The sequence below is a fragment of the Lutra lutra genome, chromosome 3 (genome assembly GCF_902655055.1).
Source record: "Lutra lutra chromosome 3, mLutLut1.2, whole genome shotgun sequence".
In the NCBI taxonomy this organism is placed as follows: domain Eukaryota; kingdom Metazoa; phylum Chordata; class Mammalia; order Carnivora; family Mustelidae; genus Lutra; species Lutra lutra.
This window is the reverse complement of record NC_062280.1, coordinates 68,784,945-68,800,390: the sequence shown is the minus strand read 5'-3', so window position 1 is coordinate 68,800,390 and position 15,446 is coordinate 68,784,945. Positions and strand designations below refer to the sequence as shown.

The window sequence follows — 15,446 nt, the reverse complement described above, 5'->3', positions numbered from 1 at the left end:
TTAAAAAACACAACATACTAAGTATAAGCAAATTAGAACCTTTTGGGGGCAGTTAAGATTAAAGAGATCTATTAATGTTCTTAATTGTAATCCCTGAATTCAAAACATATACTGAACATCGGTGTTCTTTTATTCTTGTCTTTGAGGCAACTTTCTAATTCTTTGGTAGCACTAGAAGCTCCCAGAATCTGTTAACCAGATCTTTAAGTAAATAATTTCCCAGCACTTTTTAATGAGTCAAAAAGAACCCCAAGTCTTTTCCCCAAACCTGTAAGACATTATTGCAAACCTCTAAGACATTATTATCAATCAGCAAGATGATAGCAGGAAAGCAAGAACTCCGGTCTTGTTCTATGTAGACTGGGGATAAAAGAAATCAAATGGGAATCTCATCACTAAATTATCAAATGAGGCAAAGCCAATGGTTTTTTACCCTAGACTTATGCCCAAGATTCAGGCATGACGCTAATGACACCACCACCTCGGATGCTGTGTCATGTTTGAAACAACTCAGTTCTCACAACCACCCAGCAGCTGGAGCTAACAGGAGATGCATCCTCTCCAATATATTGTAGAGCTTTCCCTATTTAGAAAACACCGCAGTACCAATATTGAAATATCAGGACTGTGGAAAAGATTTAAAAATGCATTGTCCAATAGAATGGGAAGATGAAAAATCACGTGCTTCATATCAGATTTTCTTTCACTCATTCAACCTCATTCCTTTCCATATGGTTCAAGAGGCAAAGGTTATAGTCTGTTTTTCAGTACTAGTACAAAACAGAATGAATCAACATTCTTACAATATTGTAAGACTAGGATCACTCCTAATACTATTTTCCTTTAGTTCCTTCCCCCCTAATTTTAAGTCATCCATTCCTTCAAGATGCAGTATGTGAGCATTACTGAAACAATATATTGTATCTAGAGATTTTCTAAACTTTGTAGGGAATTGATCTATAAGCACAAAGATAGACTCTACCAATGAATTTTTGTGGGGTTTTTTTGGTTGTTTTGGGGGTGTTTTTTTTTTGCTTTAATTATACCAAAAATTGTTTCTAAAGGACGCCTGGGTGGCTCAGTGGGTTGGGCCTTTGCCTCAGGCTCAGGTCACTATCTGGGGGTCATGGGATTAAGCCCCGCATTGGGCTCTCTGCTTGGTGGGGAGCCTGCTTCCCCCCTCCCCCTCTGCCTGCCTCTCTGCCTACTTGTGATCTCTGTCAAATAAATAAAATCTTTAAAAAAATTATTTCTGAGACTTAGTGTAAGCTAATTAGGTATTTGAAAATTGAGCATTCTTCAACACAAATAAGAATAACCAATAATCTTTCTCATTTAAAAGATAGTAACATCATCCTTTATTGTTATAAAACAATATATAAAGTAAGTTAGCCTGAAAGCTATGGCTTGTTTCCCACTCAGCAAAAAAAGCGTAACTGGTAACAAATAAGGTGTAATTTCTGTAACTGGGTATTTTTGAAAAATTTAAAGCTTTCATTCATAAAAGAGTAAAAAGCTGTTGCTACACTTTTCTAGTCAGCTTGACTTGTCAGAAAACTTTACATCAATATTGACAGTCTTAGTTCTTCCTTTTTGCCCTATCATATACTCAAACTTAAAAGGCAGTTACTTGGGCACCTAGGTGGCTCAGTCAGTTAAGCATCTGCCTTTGGCTCAGGTCATGATTCAGGGGTCCTGGGATTGAGCCCAACGTGGGGCTCTCTGCTCAGCGAGGAGTCTGCTTCTCTCTCTCCTCTGTGTGTGTTCTCTCTCTCTCTCTCTAGCTCTTACTCTCTTTCAAATAAAATCTTTAAAAACAAAAACAAAAAGTGTGACCGCTGAAATTGAACTTCTCCCATCCAAGTACTAACCAGGCCTGACCCTGCTTAGCTTCTGAGATCAGATGAGATCCGGTGCATTCAGGGTGGTATGGCCATAGACTGAAATCAAACTTCTGACTCATAGACAATGCTACCGTGAGCTAACTTCAGTTATTTGCCTACTAATATAAAAAACTTATAAAAAATAATAGGCAATTATGGGGTGCTAATTTGTGAAAACTGAATATATAAAAATGGAGAATTGCCTAAAGTAAACAAAATCAATATAAAATTTTAGAGTTGGAAAGAAATTTAACAGTCGTCTAACCAAACTTAATTCCTGGATAAAAAGAATGAGGTACAAACAGATTGAAACACTTGGCTAAAATCACATTTCTCGTGAGTGCCAGAGCTAGAACTAAGTTGGGTCTAGTATTCCTAGTCAATTATTTTACATTACACAATACTCATAGTTTGGAAATTTTATTATTTGGAAATTTATCTTCAACAGACCTTTGTTAGAATTATAAAACAACCACAAAAACGTTCAAATTCTGTATCTATTCTTCCTTACTAGCTCATGTTCTGTTGAATAAACAGTTAAACTTTAGAAGGATAAGTGGTTAGGACCAAGGAAATAGACAATTTAATTAAAGTGGATAAAATAAAGATCTGATCATAATGCTTTCCTCTAATTCTGAAATAGGTTGATTTCAACATTAATTCTTAGATATTTTTCACTCACCTTTCAGACTTGCTTATACAAGGTTGTGTGGTAACAGATCTCAAGATGTGGAGTTGATTCAATGACAAAGTTCATTTGAACACTTCCTTCATAGTTACTACTGCAACCATGAAATCAATTTCTCTCACAGGAGGTTTTAGTTTCAGAGAGCTCACATACATAATAATCTCAATCAATGAAAATAATAGGCAGCTTTCTGTTTATTCTTTAGAAGAACTACATCTCAGTTGGAAAGTAAATTAGGGAGTAAAGCAAAAGTTAACCCAGGATAAATTTTTTCACTGACAGGAAACATCAGTTCATCATTTCATCAAGAGATCTACATTATAATGTATGGCATATTTAAGACACAAAACTTGACGAGATTTGAGGTGGCCACTTACAATGAGAGCTTAAAGAAAGATACGTTAAAAAAAGACACTTTATAAAAGGGATGGGAAAATTAAAATTGCAAGGCTAAATCAAAATGAAAATCTAAAAAGTTAAAGCATATTTGTTTTTATTTAATAGTGATCACATGAATTATAAAGAAGAAAAGGGATATTAGAATGGAGCTTGGGTAAATGTATGCATGCTATGGTTAAGAATAAACATTGTTCTTACATATTATGGTTAGTGAGGACAGTATCAGTATAATAGGGAACTGTGATTATTTAAAAATATGCAGAACTGATTTAATCTGTACTTTAGAAATAACTTGAATATAGTGTTACACGTTGAAAAGAATTCAGAAGAATAACTAATACCAAATATACACTTGTGTATAAGAATTCAGAAAAGGCTGCAATCTGTAAAGTTAATCGGCTGTATTAAAAATGACACAAATCCAAAACAAGATGCATGTTATATAAAAAGGGACACTGTAAGATTTACTTGCTCTGTTAAATCCATGGTTAAATCCACGAAATTTCCTTTTAATGAACATTTAGACAGAAACATGCAAATAGTCTTAGGTTCTACTTAGAGACTTCCCCAAACCCGCTAAGGCTACAATATCCCCCTTTCAGCAGCTAAGCAGGTATTCGGGTAGCTGCTTCCTCCTCTGCATCAGCTCGGTTTGCATTAATTTCTGCGAGTGTTCGGCCGAACCGTGCCCATTCATCATTTCGGGGGACAGCAATCTGCTGTTAAAAGAAAGACAATGTTTTATGTACGCTGAAATAAAAGATCATCTTACCCAATATTTCAGTTTGTTTTCAAATAATTTTTCCATTAAAAAGTAGTAATTGACATAAATGGTCTTTCCATAATTACAGAGACTATAACAATGCTTTACAATACATTTCAAAACAAAAGATGATGTTTGGGACGTGTGTTGTGACAGCCTCAGAAACGCTTTTGCTGTTACCACCATCAGTAAAAGAGAGAGTAACAGTGATACTCTGCAAATATAACTCCTATGCACTATTTCATGGATTTTGCTGGTGGGGTGGAATTCCTTGAAATTTTTTACTTCTTGCACTATTCCAATATGAAATAGTTTTTGAAGCATGCTTCAAAGGGCTGGTTTCTTATGAGAAATTTATTTTTGTTTGGTGCATAAGATAACCATTTTCAATATCTTAGTCCCTTCATCAGAAGGTACATTATGTTTTACCACTTTAGTGATCTACAAATAGCTAAAGGAGAAAAGAGGCTCATGATGTTTTTGCCTCCCTGAAGCATCCAATGACTAAAACTTTTTGATAATTGTTGTCATAATATTGGAGAAATCTCAACACTGCCGAATTAAGGCACAAACCACTCAGTATAGCAAATGAATGTGCCTGCTTCTTAATCTACCATATTAGATTAGATTAGTCATATCCAATATGGTAACTACCAGACACATGTGATTGTTTACATTTAAATTACTTGAAATAAAATTTAAAATTCAGTTCTTTCGTTGTGCTAGCCACATTTTAAGTGTTTGATAGACATATGTGGCTAGTGACTACTGGATTAGACAGTGCAGATATAGAGCAATTCCATCTGTGTGGACAGTTCAACTGGCTATTCTAAATGATTCAATCTACCTCCCTCCAGACCCAATTACTAGAGGCCACAGGGAGTCCAGAGGGGATGGGGACTCATAAGCCATAGCAAAAGAAACAGTGACTATGGCTTCTTTTAGCCAGGGCTAAAAAGAAGGAAATCATTCCTGAACATCACGTATAGTCAACCCAAATACTAAAGAAGACACAAAGATGCAACTCATCCTGCTGGATTCAATGATAATGGCTTTCCAACAAGGTTCAGAAGTCAAGATTCACATTTCACACAGTCATCAAATAACTCTCAAAGATACTACTTTTGATTTCTACTACCTGGCCCAAGCAAATCTAAACATATAGAAAAATAAGAACTTAAATCTGTAAAGTCCCGAAGTCCGTAATGCAGAGTCTATAATTCAACTGTAACTCCAAATTTCTTCTTCCTGAAAAGTTTCTAATCTCTAGTAATTTATGCTTCAAGAAATAAGGTACTTCCAATATATGATATTATCCTCAAAATCTGTTGTATGGGGACACAGAACATCCAATTTAGAAAGAAAATTAATCTTAAGAGTTGTTTCTGTTGTGGAAAAAGTTTTATCTTTACAACCATATGGTTTATACAACTCATGAACCTCGAAGACTAGTTTTAGCCACAAAGATACCATAACTACAATGCCCTGAAAGCAAAGATATGTATCAAAATTATAGGCAGTGAGCCCCATACCTCTCCCACATCATAAATGACAATCTGTCCTTCAGAATCACCCACAGCAATCTCTCTTCCAGAATGGGTCCATCTTACACGATTAAGAGCAGGATTACCCTCCACAGAAATGCTGGCAGTTGGCACCTGAAGTCATTTAAAATATAGTGCAGTTAAAAGTTTCATCAAGATTTCTATAAACATGTAAAACAGTAACTCTTCTTTCTTCCAATCGGGCTACATTTTTTAAAACAAAGATGAAAATAGATGAAGAATTTTCCCAACTTTCTTCCTGTTCAGTGATACATTATGAATGACATTACAGACAATCCTTGAAAATGGTTTGGGAAAATAAGTTCTTATATAAGAAATTCTCACATGACTGGATACACACATCATTTTGAAAGATCTTCTCCTTAATAAAGGATTCTTTGTTGTTATTTTAACTTTTTTAAGAAATCAAGCTGTTTGAAAACAGATGGACAAAACCCCATTTTAAAGAAACATTTCAAAAGCCCTCATAAACAGATTATGGTTCAATTTTAGAGGACAGAAATTACTTTTGTAGCTTGTGACTCTGTCAGCTGAAACCTGTGATTTGATCCACAGTTCCTAGAAAGAGTTCATACTGAAGGTGCAGTCTGGGTCTTGCCAAAGCTCTTGTTCCCATCAGCTGCCTAGAACAGGGTAAGATGACAGCACCAAGACAATGGCACCCCCCGCCCCACCCCCGAATCTCCCTGTACTTCTCTTATGCTGAGGAAAAGAGATTTATTTGCCACACCCAGAACAAACAGTCAATGTCTGACTCAGACTGGAAGCACAAAAAAATTTTTGAAACCTGACTAAAAATAATCCTTTTAATTGACATTAGTCATCCCCAGATGACTAATTTAACTCCTAGAATGCCAAAACTGTTAGAGAGAAAAACTGTAATTTAGATATATTTTTTGAGTTAAGGATTATAGGAAAGACCCACATTTAAGTATAACCCCAAATCTCAAACACCAAAATCCAAACTGAAAAAATACAATTGGTACCATTTTAGGTAACTATATAATCCCAACCACCTAGTCAGATACTCTTTCTCCTAGAAGTATCTGAATATTCCTCCTCAAAATACTAAACTAGGAGCTGGCACACTTAACTACTCTTACATTTCTAATATGTAACTTCCTTGGCCTGTATATCCAACTATTTTACTTCAAGTGATTTGGATGGCTGCCACCAGAAATATGAAGAAATATGGGAAAGAGTGGGATGTGGGGGAAGGCACCAAGAGACTTTATCCTCTATAACTGTTTCTGACAGAACTTCTAAAACATTATCTCTTACCACCACATAGAATTCAATTCAGTATAGAATTCAAGGAACATTTAAAATACACATATCTAAAAGTAAGTAATAGCTGTAGTTAAATTTCATTTCCAGGAAGTAATGTTAGCATAGTAATTAGTAAATTTTGTGGTTTCTCTATTCATTTTATAGTAATAACACTCTGTTTTCAAGCCTTCATGGAACAAGTCATCAAAATAAATTTTTCTTTCATTTAAATAAGACAGGCTAAAACTAATGTTTATGGAAGATATACAATTCTGTCAAGGCTAAGAGATAATTTAGAAATTCAGAATTAAGGTTAACATACTTCAACAGTCTGAAATGATCTGCTTTGTAGCCTGCGAGTAAAAAATAACCCCGTTGCCTTATGAATGAGACTTTGCCAGGACACTACAGACATGATAGTGCTTTTCAGAAGTAAAAGGAAATGCCCCAGTGCTCTTGGCAACATTATTTCTCCCTTCAGTACTGCACAGCATGCTGTTTATTATTAAGGGTACAAAGCTTATTTGGTTTCTTTGTGATGAGGCTACAATCACTGAGCCCTTTACATTCCTTGGGATAAAAGGAATTTCACAAATTATTCAATAAATCTCCAATTTTCTATTTTTCAGTGCAATTTTTGTTATTTTACTGCTCACCTCTGTATCATTATTGAGATTCCACAAATCCAGCCTCCCCATGCCATCCACACAAGCAAACAGGGCTGGGTGGGTGGGTGACCACATAACATCATAAACATAGTCTGAATTATCTTCAAATGAGTACAAAGGCTTGTTATTCTGAAAGGGAAAAGTTGATTCTTAGCATAGTCAAAATACAACATACATTCAATAGGTATATGAATAACATTTTATGATATTTAACTCAGTCTAGAAAAAGTTCCTTTTACTTGTTTCACTACAGAATTACCTGGAGTTATGAACTGAGAATCGACTATTGTATTGCAGTTTCTTTTTAACTTCTAGACACCACACTGTTTTAAAAAAGGAACAGAATATGCTTCAAAAACATTTGCCCATGAGAAGACTCTGGGAGGATGACAGCAATGGCAGTTCACTTTTTGAATTCTTTTAACTCTCCCCATAAACCCAAACAAAGCAATGACGATAGCAAAACCAAAGATTCAAAGACAATATGCACAAGAAAATCAGGAGACAAAGCTCCAAATATAAGTAGAAAGAAACTGGGGCACCTGGGTGGCTCAGTGGGTTAAAGCCTCTGCCTTCGGCTCAGGTCATGATCCCAGGGTCCTGGGATGAGCCCTGCATCTGATCGGGCTCTCTTCTCAGCAGGGAGCCTGCTTCCTCCTCTCTCTCTGACTGCCTCTCTGCCTACTTGTGATCTCTCTGTCAAATAAATAAATAAAAATTTTTTATTTTTATTTTTATTTTTTTAAAGATTTTATTTATTTATTTGACAGAGAGAGATCACAAGTAGACGGAGAGGCAGGCAGAGAGAGAGAGAAGGAAGCAGGCACCCCGCTGAGAAGAGAGCCCGATGCGGGACTCGATCCCAGGACCCTGAGATCACGACCTGAGCCGAAGGCAGCGGCTTAATCCACTGAGCCACCCAGGTGCCCCTAAATAAAATTTTTTTAAAAATCATTTAAAAAAATAAGTAGAAACAAACTTCTACCAATAACAAGGCTTCTGTGGTACAAACATTTGTGCAGGAAGAAGTGTGGAAAGGCCTCGGGCTTCTGACAGCCAGAAAGCAGAACAGAAGAGCCTCATAGTTGACAGCAGATACTTACTGGACAGTGTCAGGGAACATGCTGCTTCTGAGAACAGCAGCAGAAACTGGGAGTTCAATGTAATTCTATTTATAAATAAGTGCAAGCAGACTCCAATGTGATATAAGTAAGGTCTAATGGTGCAGTCTGAGTTCTATAAACTCTCAAAATTAACAAACCAAAGCTCCCTTTCAGGACAAAGTCTCACCGAAGAGAAACTGCGAGGAGTAGAATCAGAGTTGTAGAATATAGCACAGTAGGGACAAAGGGAAAGAGAAGGCTCAGATAAAACTGGCGGAGAGAACAGAAAAGGCACATCTCAGAAAGTACAAGACTGAGAGAGGGAAGTATTTACTTTGCAAAAAACACAGAGGAGAAATCTTTAGCCTAAACTACAAAACTAGAAAAGCTATCCTATGCCCATTCCCACCCTCCTAAAAGTAGAGAAAAACTAATTTCATTAGTAGAGAATAAGTGACAAAAAAGGATTTTGGTCAAATCTCACACAAAGTTATTGTGGCAGACCTTCAATAATGCTGTCATGACAGTTAAATGGAAAATGGTAGACAAGATGGATTTGCACATGCACAAGAATGAAGAAGGACCCCTCCTTCCTCATACCAGACACAAAAAGTAACTTAAAATGTACTGGAAGTCCTAGCCAAACAAAGAGAAATAACAGACATCCAAATAGGTAAGGGAGAAGTAAAACTTTCACTATTTGCTGATGACATGATACAGAAAACCCCCCAAAACAGCAAGAAGTGATAAAAAAAAAAAGTCGTAAATTCACAGGATACAAAATTGATGTACAGAAATCTATTGTATTTTTATATATCAACAATGAAGCAGCACAAAGAGAAATTAAGACAATAACCCCATTTATAATTGCACCAAAAATAATAAGATACCTAGGAATAAACTTAACCAAAGAGGTAAACAACTTGTATCCCCGAAACTATAAAACACTGATGAAAGAAACCGAAGATGACACAAAGAAATGGAAAAACATTCCATGCTCATAGATTGGAAGAGCAAATACTGTTAAAAATATCTATAATTAACCAAAGTAACCTACATATTCAATGCAATCCCTATCAAAATATCAACAGCACTTTTCACAGAACTAGAACAGACAATTGTAAAATTTATATGGAACCACAAAAGAGCCCAAATACCCAAAGATATTTTGAGAAAGAAAAGCAAAGCTGGAGATATCACCATTCCAGACTTCAAGTTATATTATAAAGCTACGGTCACCAAAATAGCATGATACTGGCACAAAAATAGACACAGAGATAAATGAAATAACAGAAGACCCAAAATAAACCCACAACTATATGGCCAATTAATCTTCAACAAAGCAGGAAAGAATATCCGATGTGAAAAAGTCTCTTCAACAAATGGCATTAGGAAAACTGGTCAGATACATGCAAAAGAATGAAACTGGACCACTTTCTCATGCCATACACAAAAATAAACTCACAGTGGATTAAAAACCTAAATGTGAGACCTGAAACCATAAAAATCCTAGAAGAGAACACAGGCAGTAACTTCTCTGACGTCAGGTGTAGGAACATTTTTTCTAGGTATGTCTCCTGAGGCAAGGGAAACAAAAGTAAAAATAAACTATTGGGACTACATCAAAATAAAAATCTTCCGAACAGTGAAGGAATCAAGCAAACTAAAAGGCAGTCTATGGAATGGAAGACAATATTTGCAGATGACATATCTGATAAAGGGTTAGTATCCAAAATATATAAAGAACTTATACAACTCAACACCCAAAAAGCAAATAACCCAATTTAAAAATGCAGAAGATATGAATAGACATTTCTCCAAAGATGTCCAGATGGCTAACAGACACATGAAAAGATGCTTATCATGACCTATCATTAGGGAAATGCAAATCAAAAGTTAAAATGAGGGCCCCCTGGGTGGCTCAGTCAATTAGGCGGTTGACTTCAGCTTGGATCGTGATCTCAGGATCCTGGGACTGGGCCCCGCATGGGGCTCCTCACTCAGTGGGGGGTCTGCTTATCCCTCTCCCTGTACCCCTCCCTCTGCCTGTGTTCTGTCCCTCAAATGAATGAATAAAATCTTTTTTTTAATTTTATTTATTTGACAGAGATCACAAGCAGGCAGAGAGGCAGGCAAAGAGAGAGGGAGAAGCAGGCTCCCTGCTGAGCAGAGAACTGGATGCGGGGCTCGATCCCAGGACCCTGAGATCATGACCCGGGCTGAAGGCAGAGGCTTAACCTGCTGAGCCACCCAGGTGCCCCAAATGAATAAAATCCTAAAACAAAACAAAACAAAACAAAACTACAAGGAGATATCACCTCAGACCTGTCAGAATGGCTCTTATCAATAACACAAGAAACCAGTGTTGGTGAGGATATGGAGAAAAAGGAACTCTCTTGCACTGTTGGCAGGAATGCAAACTGGCACAGCCACTGTGGAAAATGGTATGAAGGTTCTTCAGAAAGTTAAAAACAGAGGTAACCCTATGACCCAGCAATGGCACTACTGGGTATTACCCAAAGAATACAAAAACACTAATTCAAAGGGATATATGCACCCCTAGGTTTATAGCAGCATATGTACAATAGCCAAGATATGGAAGTAGCTCAACAAACACAACAAAAACATACATGAGTGTTCACAGCAGCATTCACAATAGCCCCAAATGGAAACCACTTAAACAATAACTAATGAATGGATAAACAAAAAGTGGTATATCCATACAATGGGACAGTATTTGTCCAAAAAAGGACTGAAGTACTGATATATGCCACACATGGATGAACCTTGAAAATATTATGTGAAGTGAAAGAAGCCAGTCACATATCGTGATGCCATGAAATGTCTATAACGGGAAGTTCTGCAGAAATAGAAAGTAGGTCATTTCCAGGAGCTGGGTGAAGGGAAAGGAGGAGTGACTGCTAACAGATTTAAGGTACATTTCCAAAATTTGAAAATGTTCTAAAATTAGACAGTGATGATAGTGCATATCTCTGTGAATCTAAGAACTGTACAATTTAAAAGGGTGAATTTTATAGTATACGAATTACATCTCAATAACAGGTTTTTTATTTTTTATTTTTTCAGCGTAACAGTATTCATTATTTTTGCACCACACCTAGTGCTCCATGTAATCCGTGCCCTCTCCAATACCCACCACCTGGATCCCCCAACCTCCCACCCCCCGCCCCTTCAACACCCTCAGATTGTTTTTCAGAGTCCATAGTCTCTCATGGTTCACCTCCCCTTCCAATTTCCCTCAACTCCTCAATAACAGGTTTTTAAAAAAAGATTTCATTTATTTATTTGAGAGAGAGAGCAAGAGAGGGAAAATAAGCAGGGGGAGTGGAAGAGGGAGAAGCAAGCCTCCTGCTGAGCAGGGAGCCCAAAGCAGGGCTCAATCCCAGGACCCTGGGAACACGACCTGAGCCGAAGGCAGAGGCTTTAACCCACTGAGCCACCCGCGTGCCCCAATAACAGTTATTTTAAAGAAAAGAGATAAAGTGAATTTCTTAAAAAGCGATAGAAATTAATAAAGACATACCTATAAAGGCAGCCCCTAAAGAAGAAAACCAAAGCAATACTATAGAATACAAAAAATAACTCAAGAGAACTCTCCTAAAATAAAAGACAGCTTGAAACTACATATTTAAGAGTAGCCTGTGCATCTATGACAATCAACCCTTTAAAGAAAAAGAAAAAAAAATTTGATCAGAAAGGTTTTGTAAGGACAATTAAGGACAACAATGCTTTTTGCCAAAAGATGACAGAGTGATATATGTAAGGTAATCAAAGAAAACAGCGTAAATATAGATTTTATATACAGCCAAACTGACCTCTGTAACCCAATAGGCTCTTGTGAATATGAGAATAATGAATGCATCCACAAACACACTACTATAGTGTGACCAAAAAAACTGAGGAGATGTCGACGTAAGGACAGGCAGACACCAAGTGATTCATGAGGGTAAACTCTTCTTTATGGAATTGTAAACAACCTACAACTATACACAACAGTATGAACAATACAGTAAAAATGCAAAATCCAGACTGTGAGAAACTCTAACAAGACAACCAATCTGGTTTCTTCTTCAACAAGGACGAATCAAGAAGAGAGGGAAGGAAGCCCCCTATCTTAAGAGAGGGGCTCAAAAGATGTGTTACTTGCAAATATATGGATCTCATTTGGATTGTGCTTCAAAAAATAAACAGTAAAAAAAAAATTTTTAATTGAAAACTGATTGGCTATTTAATGAAATTAAGAAATCATTTCATTTTTGGGGGGTGTGATATAGAGTATCATGGTTATTTTTTTAAGACTTTATTTTTTAGAGATATGTATTGAATATTTGTAGATGACATAACATGTCTGGGTTTGCTTTAAAATCCAGGAGTGGGGAGGGTGTGTACATGGAAATGAATCAAACAAGATGGGCCATGTGATGATAATCACAGAAGCTAGGTATTGGGTACCATGGCTTCATTATACTCTTCTATTTGATTTTGTATCTACTTGGAATTTTCCATTAAAAAGAGTTTAAAAATATTTAAAATTTTCATTCAGATATTAATGTCAAGATTATGACTTAATAGCCAAAAATGTTTACCTGTAATTAAGAACGCTTTTTTTGAAGATTTTATTTATTTATTTGACAGGCAGATATTACAAGCAGGCAGAGAGGCAGGCAGAGAGAGAGAGAGAGAGAGAGAGAGGAGGAAGCAGGCTCCCTGACGAGCAGAGAGCCCAATGCAGGGCTCAATCCCAGGACCCTGGGATCATGACCCGAGCCGAAGGCAGAGGCTTTAACCCACTGAGCCACCCAGGCGCCCCTGTAATTAAGAAATTTTTTAAGCAAAACTTTGAAGTAAGCTAGAAACTGAAACTAAGAGGTTTTTTTCCTCTCAAGATCACCATTTTCTGTAACTCTCTTTGGCAAAAATGCCAAAAGAAGTCTCACTCTGAAGTAGTGGTTTTCAACATAGGATGAGCAACACATTCATCTGTAGAGCTTTTTTAAAAAAAGACTTACTTTATTTGTCAGAGAAAGAGAGAGAACACAAGCAGGGATAGCAGCAGGGGGAGGGAGAAGCAGGCTCTCTGCTGAGCAAGGAGCCCAGTGTGGGACTTGATCCCAGGACCCTGGGATCATGACGTGAGCCAAAGGCAGACACTTATCCAACCGAGCCACTGTGCCAAGGTTTTTAAAACTCCAGATGCAGCCCCCTACATCATACAATTCATCAGTGTTTCTGGTGTTGCTGCACTAGTGATTCTAACGCACACCATGATTAAGAGCCACCATGCTAAGGTATATTATTCGTAAGGTGATAGTATATTTCCTCAAAAATATTCCATTTTTAGCCCATTTTATGGTCTCCAATCAAGGACTTAACCACAGAAGTTGTTCAAAATCAAAATCATGTTCACATGCTCCACTCTGTAAGCATATATATAGGTCCACATAATTTTCTAAAGAAGGGGTTATCAATAGAAAAATGGATAAAAGATTTGAACAGAAATGTTACAAAATGGCCAAAAAATATATGAAACGTGTTTAACCTCATCAGTCTCAAGGTAATGCAAATTGAAATCACAATGCAATGCAACTACACCTACCAGAATTATTAAAATGAAAAAAAAAAAGGTAGAAAATATCAAGTGTTGAGAAGGCTGCAGAACAAGGGAAGATTTCATATGCTATGAGTTGATTATAAACTGGTAAAATCACTTTGGAAAACTGCTTGGCAGTGTCTACTAAAGCAGAATGTAGGCGTATCTTAGAAGTATTTTACTCCTAGGTATATCCTCAACAGAAATAAGTGCTTATGTCCATCAAAAGACATCTACAAGTGATTCATGAGGAAAAGTTTTTCTTTAAAGAAGTATAAACAATGCCAGTAGCAGCACTACTCTTTAACAGCCCACACTGGAGCAAACCCAAATACCATCAGCAGTAGAACGGATAAACTGTGGTATACTTACATATTGGAATAGTATACAACTGAGAGAACAATCAATGAATCTCACAAACATAATGTTAATAAGCAAAAACAGCCAGCCACAAATATGTAAATATTATATGATTCCATTTTTATAAAATATGAAGTTATATGCAAATTAAACTTATTTATGTCTTTTTAAAAAAGATTTTATTTGAGACAGAGAGACAGAGAGAGCACAAGCAAAGGGAAGAGAAGAGGGAGAGGGAGAAGCAGGTTCTCCACTGAGCAGGGAGCCAGATGTGGGGCTCGATCCCATGAGCAGAGCCAAAGGCAGTTGCTTAACTGACTAAGCCACCCAGTCACCCCAACAGAATCTCTTTAAAAAGAAATAATTCCGGGCGCCTGGGTGGCTCAGTGGGTTGAGCCGCTGCCTTCGGCTCGGGCCATGATCTCAGGGTCCTGGGATCGAGTCCCACATCGGGCTCTCTGCTCAGCGGGGAGCCTGCTTCCTCCTCTCTCTCTCTGCTTGCCTCTCTGTCTACTTGTGATCTCTGTCTGTCAAATAAATAAATAAAATCTTTAAAAAAAAAAAAAGAAAGAATTCCAAGGTCAGACATATCTTCCTATATAACTTGACTGAGATATGACCTTTTTGAGAAGGAATGTGTCTATTAAAAGCAAAGGAAATACAAAGAAGCAGAAGATAGTACTCAATTCAAACATTGTCCAGGAGAGAGTCTCAGCCAAAGGATTCTAAGAATTACCACCCATGGCAAGGCTATCTCTATGTGAAAATGGATGAATCACACTATCTTCGCTTGATGCCATTCAACATTCAAATTAGAAAACTTCCTTTGTTCCAATTCCTTGCTCACCAAGCAATCTTCTGATTATAATTTGGCTTCCCACGTGGGTTGTCTACAGAGAAACAATGAGCTGGTCAGGCCAGCATGAGTATCTGGGCCTTCTGGCAGTTTCTCATTATTAAATTAATAAATTGACCCTCTCCCTATCAGTGTCTTGGAAGCCTGTTAGTTCAGTCAGCACTCCCTAGCTAATCAACTCTAGTAGACTGACAAGACTAAGTTTCTGAATTAGGAAAGAACAGGCTGCACACTGGCCAGTGGCAGGTTACTATAGTAAATGCTACCATGGAGGACTGGGT

At 37.2% G+C, this 15,446-nt stretch overlaps 1 protein-coding gene across 4 annotated transcripts in view; it reads right to left on the bottom strand.

The window, feature by feature from the left end:
- Positions 1–2,747: 2,747 nt before the first annotated feature.
- The window catches only part of DYNC1I2 (dynein cytoplasmic 1 intermediate chain 2), a 56,529-nt gene continuing 43,830 nt past the window's right edge, over positions 2,748–15,446 (bottom strand). For 2 of the 4 annotated variants that reach the window (XM_047722156.1, XM_047722158.1), the window contains 3 exons: positions 7,224–7,364; positions 5,266–5,391; positions 2,748–3,686 (listed from right to left, as the gene is read on the bottom strand). In XM_047722156.1, coding sequence (XP_047578112.1) covers positions 3,576–3,686; positions 5,266–5,391; positions 7,224–7,364 — 378 coding nt within the window. In that variant the 3' untranslated portion in view covers positions 2,748–3,575. Of the gene's footprint in view, positions 3,690–5,265; positions 5,392–7,223; positions 7,365–15,446 lie in introns of all 4 variants that reach the window. The other 2 variants (XM_047722155.1, XM_047722157.1) reach the window with 1 other exon arrangement.